This window comes from Nipponia nippon, unplaced genomic scaffold, assembly GCF_047370975.1.
Source record: "Nipponia nippon isolate SJK-2023a ecotype South Korea unplaced genomic scaffold, ASM4737097v1 scaffold_7, whole genome shotgun sequence".
NCBI lineage: Eukaryota > Metazoa > Chordata > Aves > Pelecaniformes > Threskiornithidae > Nipponia > Nipponia nippon.
In genome coordinates this window covers 5,207,629-5,217,572 of record NW_028262391.1, presented here as the reverse complement: position 1 = coordinate 5,217,572, position 9,944 = coordinate 5,207,629, and the positions used below count along the sequence as shown (strand labels likewise).

Below are 9,944 nucleotides of genomic sequence, written 5' to 3'. Positions count from 1 at the left end.
GAGAAAGGGTCACCTGTTTGGTGCTGGATGCCTTTGTTTTGTTTAAGTCATTACTGGAAGCATCTTCAAAATGAACTAGCTTTTCTGTGCCACTATCTGACTGACCAGCAAAACCACAAGTGAGACTTAATATAGCTGGAAGGCAGCAGAGCGCAGTGAAATCATCCAGGAGTTTGCAGCAATTCTCCGTACGTCTGAGCAAGAAGGACCTGACAGAAAGTTTTAAAGTTCAAGACATTCACGGAGCAATGGGCCAAACCGAATCACTGAGCAAAAGCAGACTCGCAAATGTTTTTATAATAGCTTCCCCTCCCATTACTCCACAAATGCAGCTGTTAACGCAGTAAAACAGCAGGGCTGACACAGGAACAGCGGCTCAGACCTGCAGTGGTATTGAGGATCTGGGACAGGGTGAAATATTGATTAATCATCTTGTCATGCTGGTGCTTTGTTAGATTCTGCAGATAGGAATTGAGGTGGTAATATACAGCTCCTTTGTCTAGTAAGGCTGCTGTATCACATGGGAATGATTTGTTGACTTATGGAAAACTACTCCAGTGGAGTGAACAGTAGGATGATGCTGAAATAAGCTGAAGGGTTTTTTTAAGAAATATTGAAATTATTTTGTTCTAAAAAGAAAAAAAATAATCACTGTAGCAGAAAGCCAGAAACATTGGTCCTCCCTTAGCAATCTGTTTGCATCTGGACAAGTGCATCTGTACGGCCCGTTGGGGAGGGTATGACACAAACACTAAAATTATCCAGTTTTCTTTGTTTATTTGGGGGATGAGGCCGCTAATGAAATCTGGGTTTGCTTTTCAGCTATTCCTCTGAGTGAATAACTCTGCCATTAAGAAAAGGCAATGAAAATCAAGGTCACGGTAAGGTATCTACATGGAGTTGAATGATATGTTTTGCCCCCTCTGCTCATCGCACCCCATAGGCAGTGCCGCTGGGTGGGATACTTTGACATAGTTTACTGGTGGACTTGGCAGTGCTAGGTTAACGGTTGGACTCGATGATCTTAAGGGTCTTTTCCAACCTATTTTATGATTCTCTGACATGAAAATACAAAGCTCAAGGCTCTCAACAGGAACATCAGCCTGGGGGATTCAATGAGGCGGTGGCAGCCGCTCCCTCATGGTCAATAGACCTGGTTATGCGCAGGTTAAACTAACCCTACGGCTCAGCTCAAGGAGTACTTTCCTTGACAGTTATATGATGGGAGTGTGCTACCATAACCCCGAACATTAAACTCAGGAGAAACCGTGCCACCCTTTCTCCACTTCCCAAAACCCCTTTCATCTAGGGCAGGTGAGGGCAGAGCTGATAAGAACTGTCATTGCATCAAATTAAAGGGGAAAACAATCTGGAAAGTTGTTTGCAGATAAAACTTGACTTGATTAATCTATTTGTTCTCTTTATTTGGCAGAAACCTAAAACCAAGTTTCACGGTGACTTTAATTGCACTAAAAATAATAGCCTATTTATGCAATTATCTGCATGTACCTGACCATTGGCTCAGGCCAATGAAGTGAGCACAAGAACATGCACACAGGCTTTTTTTTTTCCTTTTCTTTCTTTTTCCAGGTGTGGTTTAGGCTTCGTGCATGGAAACCACTGGCCTGTAGGTCTCAGCTTGCCATCAACCTGTGCGTGAGGCTCAGGAGCTGTAAGAGCACAGCAAAGGCAGCCCACCCCTGTCCTCGCTGGGTTTGGATTCAGCCCTGCCGATGCCCCTGTTGCTACATGATGGTTATAAAACAAGTCAAACCATAGCTGGGCTGAAGACAAGAGTGACACATAGAGGGTATTCTGAAATGTAACTTAAGGATCTGGTGAGCTACAAGAGGTCTTCGTGTACTGAAACAGGCCGAGAGAGGAGCACTCCTTGCCTTTGGAGGTACTTTTTGCTTCAGTGGAGCCAGATTTAACCAAAACTTCCACAAACCATATTCCCTAAATGTGCCTTTCCCACTGGGGCGGTGCATCATTTAATATGCAGTTTGTTACTGACTGCCCTGGGCTGCTGATACCCAGCGCTGTGCTCCCTCATTGCCTGCTCATGGCAGCTCGCTTGCATCTGGCGATAGCAATCCTTGGTCCCACTGCACAAAAAGACTCCAGAGTGTGCCACATTCACTCTTTCAAGCCACTTAAATGTGAAGGACACCCTTGTGCAGTAGCTGCAAAGACCAAGCTTGGACAGGGGTGGCAGGCAGGGACATCCCCATGGTCCCATTTGGAGCTGTCTCAGTCCTTTTCTCTCTGCTGATGGGAAGAGCAGGAAAACGTGCATTGCCTGGGCCAACGCTGGCTTGTCTGGACGTCCCACCTCCCACCGCTCTGCAGATTGTCCAGAAGAAACAGGGCTTTGGACTTGATTTCAAATGATACGCTCAAAATATTCTTTTTTTTTTTTTCCCCTTTTAGACCCTAAAGGCTCATGTCATGCAGTTGGAAGCCCATTTAGCTTCTTAACTATGGATTTTTATCATTCTGGTGAGTCCACGTTTTGCTATTAGCCAGCCAAGCCACTGCTTCCCGTCATCGTCCCCACGAGCAGCAGGCAGGTGCATCACCAGCCCGAGCTCAAGGCTCCACAATGTTCAAGGTGACCTTGCACCAGTCCCTCCGGTAAAATGAGCGAACTATTTCTCTTCCAATGTAGTGTTTTGAAGCTTAAAGGACTGATCTAAAACCCTCCAATGGTCTTTTGAGAGACTCTGGATCAGGCCCTAAACCACACGACCAAGCCCAAGATGCTTCGCAGTGCCCCATCCTCCAGTTACCCTCATCCTAATGACCCCGCAGACAGAGTCTTTGCTCCCCAGGCTGCAGACGAAATACACCATTTATGCCCTGAGCCAGACAAAACCAAGATAATAAGGAAAAAGATCCCTTCAGTTTTGTAGTCCTTTATTTTTTTTTTTAAGTTGATCCTCCCATAGTAATGTACTGAAATGCGTAACAGTTACATTGTACAAAGCATTTAAAGAAAGTACCTCAACTTGCCGATTATTTCAAAATGAGATTATAAACAAAAGGAAAAATAAATCTGGTCCCTCACTAAAGGCCAAAAAAACCCCCAAAAAATAACTGAATACCTTCCGTTATTTATTTATTTTTTTTAAACATAAATTTGGAACACTTCATCTTACAAATAGGATTAACATGAACATAACATCACACAAGCTCGCAGACAACCAGCATAAAATATTGGGTACAGTTTTTTAATCAGAAGAATCATGCTTTCATGAAGAAATTATAACTGTTTATACAATTGAATCAATTTACTGTATTACAAAAAAAAACTAAGTCGCATCTATTAGTTATTTAGTTCATTAAAAGGCAAAAATAAAATAAAAGAGGAATGTAAGAAAATTTCAAACACTGTTTTGCACTCCCATATACACAGATCAGTTCACCTCACTTTTTTGAAGTACATGGGTGCCTTACATCGTAACGCAGTGGGGGACTGGAGCAGTGCTGTTTGTTACAGGAACAGTGCTATTTTAATCAACAAACAATCGTTTGCCAACAAATAAATACATGGTACACACAACACAAAGGAAAAATTAGAGGGTAGCGGGGAAAGGAAACAATACAACAAAATAGTGACATGATTGTCGAAAATTAAAATCTCCTTACAATGATTTGAACTAGTGGTGCTGTGGATGAACGCGGTGCTTTCACGGAATTATCTGGATGATTTAGCTTCTTGGAGTAGTGAACATTCATAGTTTACAATATACACAAGGCTCTTATGTATTGTTTCTCAGAGTTCTTTTTTTTTCTTTCCTTTTTTTTTTCCTTGTTTTTCCTTTTTTTTTAACAATGCAGTTGAGAAGGCAAAAGAATTACGGAGAGAACAAAATATTCCCTGTTACTTCTTTCTACGTTTATGATGGATAGTGTGCATTTGATAGAACTATTTTCTTTCTTTGAAGGGCTAAAATGCATAAAGCTTTAATGAAGAGATTTGTACATAAAAGCAACTGTTCCCAATCCCGTGTCAAACTATCTTATACAAAAAGAAAATCAATTCAGTTCCTACTTTAAAGGAGTGCCCATGTGTGTATCAATGCAGTCTTAACCCTTTTGCCCCTGCCCCTCAAAGCCGGGTGAACTGGAAGACACTTTTTCCCGGCCCCGGTTTACATAATCCACTGAAACTTTTTTTTTTTTTAAGTCGCATTGATCCTCCAGAAGTCAGCAGCTGCCTTTGCTGTGCAAAACAAAATATTGAGAATAAATAGTTTCTTTCTTTTTAAAATTATTCAGTTTAAGGTCACCGGACTTTAAATGAGTGACCCTGCAGATTTATAAGGCATTCTGCTCAGCAGTCTTTTAAATAGTCATATATGAAAGAGCCATGCTACTGGTTTGGACTTGGTCCCATTCTCGGTAAGACTTCACAATGTCATACGTGACTGATGGATTGAATGGCGCTGGATTCTGCGGCGGCTCTCGCCATACTGTGCCACATATTGGGAGAATTGTGGGATGCGGAATGAAGGGAGTCCTTGTCGGAGAGAGAGAGCATCATCGCATACGCCTGGACGGGGAAAGAAGGACAAAGAGGTCATGATCCCATGGCGCGGATCTGAGCTTGGACCCATGCCATCCCTACACGGTTAGGGCATCATTTAGGCTACAACTACTATTCTCAACTTATTTAAAAATATCAAAGCACGTTAGGTAAAACCACTGTCAACCTTTTCACTGACACTTTCAACTCACTAACGGTAATAATAATTTCTGCTTTCATCTGGCTTCACGAAGCTCTGGGAAACCTTTGATAGTAGACAAGGTCCCAGAGTCTCCTTTGCCTTCAGATTCTTGGCACAAGAGGCTCTTTTCAAGAGCCTGAGGAATCACATTATCCCTTGGCTGGGCCTGTATTTTACCAAATGCCACAGTCTCCTTTGCTGACATTTTCTACAGGCATATTCTGCAATTTTTAAAACGGGAATCTTTCAAAGGGGCTAAAAAGACCCATTTTAATTAATGTTAAAAAAAAAATCAAGAAATAGCCCTAAGACATCAGTCCAGTTATTGCTGTTTTTAAAACATGCTGAGGACCTAGAGGAGGTAACATTCAATAGACTTTTAAAAAACCACCAAAAAGCCAAGCCAGCCAAATGACTGGGTCGCATCCCGGCGAGGCTGCAGCTAAACTGCACGGCATCAGTGGGACCACGCTGGCTGTATGAAAGCAGAGCGGGACTATTTCTTACCATGGCATTTCTGCGGGTGGCAGACAGAAACAAAAATAGCAAAAAAGTAAGCAAGTCCTCCGTTATGAGGGGCCAGAGCATCCCACCATGTCTCCCTGGTGCGGTGGGAGCACAGGGGGAGGTCGGGGCAGGCTGAGGTTTGCGGACGTGGAGCACAGCCCTGTCTGACGAAGCTGAAACGACCTTGCCTGCCACACACTAACAGTTTAATCCTTTGGGTGTCTGGCGACAATAACATTTTAACCGAGTTAAGCTTTTACCTGGGATTTGGATTTCCTGTACAACGGTTGTTTTAGGTCCTCTGGCAGCTGGGAAGTATTGAAAGCTGCCAATTCAGCTTCACTATATTGATTTTCTTCCATTTTCCTCATTTTGAGGCTATCTGTGAAGTGCCTTATGTGGTCCAAAGCCGAAAGTCCAGTCGTCTTATACTCCTCCTCTTTATACCTACAAAAACACCACAGAGATTTTCATGTCAATTAAAGGATCCTCTCTGTGTTCCCTTGTCCCCCCAGATTTACACATCTCGGCAATATCCCCTTTTTTACATTCATAAACTACCTTGCCCTGTGGAACCGTGATCCTGAAATAAAAGAAATTCCCCTTTTTTTGCTAAAGAGGAGAGGGTGGGCAGCGGAAGCAGGGGAGGGAGAGGTCGTCTCTCTCCTGGTGTCTCCACAGCCTTTCACAAGACCATTACGGGAGATCCAGGTCGGTTTACGGAGCAGATAACGTCTCTCCCATGAACGCTTCCTGTCTCACCCAGAACCTGACAATAGCTCCCCGAGCACAGTTATTTTTCCTCTTAAGGGCTACAGATTGCACAAAGAGACTGAAAACAGGGCTGGTATTGACCCAAACACAGATGCACGTTGCTATTGTAACTGGGAAGCTGGCTACTTCAGACCGGTTCCCACGGCACACAGTTTGGTGCTGGCAGTCTTGTATGGTTTATTGTTTTTATTTCATGTATCGGGCACACCAATACTTGGAAGGAACCAACCTGCCAGGGGAAGCTTTGCAGTTCATGTCCAAAGTACTCGTTTCGTCGTAGTCCTCCTCTGGAGTCCCCTCGTGCATGTCACTCGTAACAGGCTCTTTGACTGCTTTCCCTGCAATTTCGCTCTCTTCATCTTCTTCGTCCATCATGACTTCATCTTCCGCCTCTTCGTCATCCAGCAAATCTGAGTTCTGGCTGGCTACCATGGCTTTTTCATCCTTAAAGTGGCTGCCATTCATTCTGAAAGTACCAAAACAAACCCAAGCAATAATCACAAATCAGTTATGAAACCTCTTCACCAGTGGATTGTCAGAGGCAGATCTGAAAAGGATCCACCCCAGTAGGATAAAGTAATTTCTGTATTTTGTATCTGTTTAGCTTCAGACGTTTAGGCAGTATTGGAGAAAATTCCACTCAAAAATCAGTGGGACGTTACAGTGTCATCAGCATGGGATTTTCCTGTCATCCTGGGAGCTTAAAACTACTGTTCAAGAGGAGGTATGTTCAGATATCCATTCCAAATTTTCTCACGCATTATTTCATCTCATGTTTCCAATCATATATGTAGTCTGGGCAAAACAACTCATTGACTGTTAACAGAAGCTGTAGAGGCCAAGAAACTCTGAAAATCAGATCCGGCATTTTCAAGAACGACATCCAATACTGCATTCAGTTTTAAAGTCAAAATTACATGCATAATTAATTTTGCACGCTACCACCCATTTGGAAGCCATACTACTTCACTGAATGTATGGATTACATACATGGGAACCTAAGGGACTTCAGCTGAAGACCTGAAGAGTGGTCTGCAATACTGCCTCCACACTGAACTACATTATCGACTTATTTGAAGGGTAAGAAGTAATGAAAAGAAAGGTCAGGTAGCATTTTAAGTGTATTTATTCTTATTAAATGAGTAATTATAGCAATACACACATGGAAAACCATTTGGTCTACCCGCTGTTATTACGTTCTCTTTTGCTTTCAGACAATGACTTCTTTTAACTACTTCCTACAGGATTTTATCAAGGACATAATATCCACGCTGAAGCAGGGGCTCGTTTGCTAACGGCCTCAACCCTGCAGGATTCTGAGCATCCGCAGCTGCATCGTGTCCGCCTCATCAAATGAGAGCTAAAGAAATTCGGCACTGCCGCCACATTGACAAATGCGTGGCCAGAGGTACTGGTGGTGGAGAAGGGCTGGGCACGGTGGAGCCACGTGAATTCATGCTACCAGTGTATCTGCTCTCCTGCATTATGTAGCACGGAGGCCTTGATTCATCTATTGTTCTCATTGTGCAAAAGGTCCTTGCTCTTCCAGGAATACAGTTATAAAAATGGAAACTTTATTGTCCGCCCGCAGTTTGCTTTAGACTTCGTGTGCTTCAAACTGTGCGGGACAATATGGAATATACCAAAAGTCTGAGCAAGATAAGGATGAGCCCTAGCGGCGTATTTGGTATTTAGCGTTGGACTTGCTGTTGTAACAGAAGGACTTTCTTACGGAGCATACGCAAGTGAAAGCTAGCTTCTTCTACAACAATAGCATCATTTTCCTAAACATAATAGTTTCATCTATTTTCTGAGCAAATTCCAGCTGATTGTCACGAGTTTAGTATTCCATTAAAAAAAAGCTAGGGAACAGTCTGTTTATCTCACAGTATCAAAAAATCTGAGGCTGTGCAGAGTCGGGAGAGCTGAAGCAGCAACCCCCCCTCTAAGATAATCAGAGCAGTATCTCTTTATCATCTTTTATTTTAATAGGCAGAAATAAGAAATTGTTGAGCGCCGTTTGGGCTGCCAACTTGCTTGTTATGCTCAATTGAGGCTGCTAGAAATGAAAGGGAGATGGACTACAACCAAAGTAACAAAAGCCATGTGATTAAGCAAACAGATTCTCTAATTATGCTTTCAAATGCAGCAATTTGCCAGGGATAAAATATCCATCAAGAGCAGTCTGAAGTGCCAAATTTAGAAAGGAAACACTGCACAACCCAGCAACCTTTTCACTTTGCTGACTTCCTGTCGGAGGACATGTTGAGACCAGATGTGCAAAGAAAAAATCCCAAGCCCTCATTGCCAATCAAGATGGAATGAAATTTGAATATGCATGTAATCACTTAATCCAATACTTCGTGGAAATTATGTTATGTCCACCATTTTCATCCCTTCACAAAGGCATCTGGAAATTGAGAAGACAGTGAAGTTTGTCACCAACAGTAAGAAATTTTTGATGCTGATAATGTAATGTAATGCCAATTCAAAAGCGCAAATAATGCATAATGCAAAACCAATCTCAAAGAAATATGTATAGCTGATGTGTGTATCCATGCTACAGCCTTTTCTGCTTAGCTGTATTTTTATTAGCTGAAAATATTTAGAAGTGGTCTCTGTTCTGTGAGTTCAGAAGAACTGAAACACTCATATACTTAATAAATCTTAGTAGGAAAAAAGTCTCTCACGTGCTAGAGCACTGTGGACTACCAACACCTACCCACAGCCTCACGGGCTTTTTGCTAGTCAGCATCTTTCTTGGGATTGAGTTACTTACGGGAAAGGACTTTCCGTTAGAATCTTTCATTTGATCCAAGAATTTAGCTTAGTCTACTTTATTAATCACACATTTAAATTGCATTTAAATCATAAGGCTCTCTACATTTAGCCACAGGATGTAGAAGTCACCTGTTCAGCCGTGAATGTAAAATGAGGGAATTTTTCAAGAGACTTAGAGCAACGATGGGAACTTGAAACTGAGAGCTGATACAAGGAGAAACGTGTTAATAGATGAACCTTTCGTCCAGCATCTGCCACTGGGAATATGCTCACGCACGATGGGGAGGGAATCAACACGTTTCTTTTCATAAGACACCGAGGTGAACACTGAAGCAACCAGATTGCTAAAATAACTCATCAAAAATGAAAAATCAGTTTAATCTGGAAAAGGAAAAGTCGCCCCTTTTGAAGGCAGATCAGTTGCAACTTACCTCTCTTCTGAGTTTCGGGGGGATTGATTGTTGTGGTTGCTGTTTCCAATAAAATTCCTAATTTCTGTGAAGTAAGAGTCCTCCTTGTCATCTAGGATTGCCCCTGTGCTTTCCAGTTCTGAGTGAGGTGAAGATGTTGCAGTACCTTAAAGCAAAATAGAGGACTTCTGTTGTTGCTCCTTTACATTTTCTGTATTTAACCATTAAAATCAAATTGAAATTGAAACGATGGTTAAAATGGGTGAGACCCAGAAAAGTTGGTCATAGTGATCTATCAGCTGTGAAACTGGTAATTAGAAGGGAAGTACTAATATCCATGGGCGAAGGTGGTTTCCATCCAAAATGACTGCTTGCACGCTGGGTGCCATTTCCATGGTTTATAATTGCTTTTGCCAAGTATCTATTTCAACATCTCCCTCCTGTTCCCTTGCGACTCCACGACTGTCAGTCAATAACTGTGTTAGACCAATGGCTGAACTGAGCAAATGGAACTTCATTTTAGCTACTAATTATGCAGATTTGCTTAAAATATGGAGCAGTCATTGACATAATCACCGAGGTTCATTAGCACTGAGAGACCAGTGACAGGCGTCTTTGTGCATTGGGGAAAAGACAGCTCTGCATTCACTGCAGGAACCTGGTTATTTCCAGTGGAGCAAAACGTAGACTGGAAAGAGTGCAGACAGGGTTTTTATTAAACCCTGCAGATACCTAAACC

The 9,944-nt window shown here is 42.4% G+C and overlaps 1 protein-coding gene across 6 annotated transcripts in view; it reads right to left on the bottom strand.

Moving 5' to 3' along the window:
- Positions 1-2,902: 2,902 nt before the first annotated feature.
- Positions 2,903-9,944, bottom strand: part of MECOM (MDS1 and EVI1 complex locus) — a 347,041-nt gene continuing 339,999 nt past the window's right edge. For all 6 annotated transcript variants that reach the window (XM_087739815.1, XM_087739816.1, XM_087739817.1 and 3 more), the window contains 4 exons: positions 9,227-9,371; positions 6,244-6,480; positions 5,501-5,687; positions 2,903-4,558 (listed from right to left, as the gene is read on the bottom strand). In XM_087739815.1, coding sequence (XP_087595941.1) covers positions 4,424-4,558; positions 5,501-5,687; positions 6,244-6,480; positions 9,227-9,371 — 704 coding nt within the window. In that variant the 3' untranslated portion in view covers positions 2,903-4,423. The remainder of the gene's footprint in view (positions 4,559-5,500; positions 5,688-6,243; positions 6,481-9,226; positions 9,372-9,944) is intronic.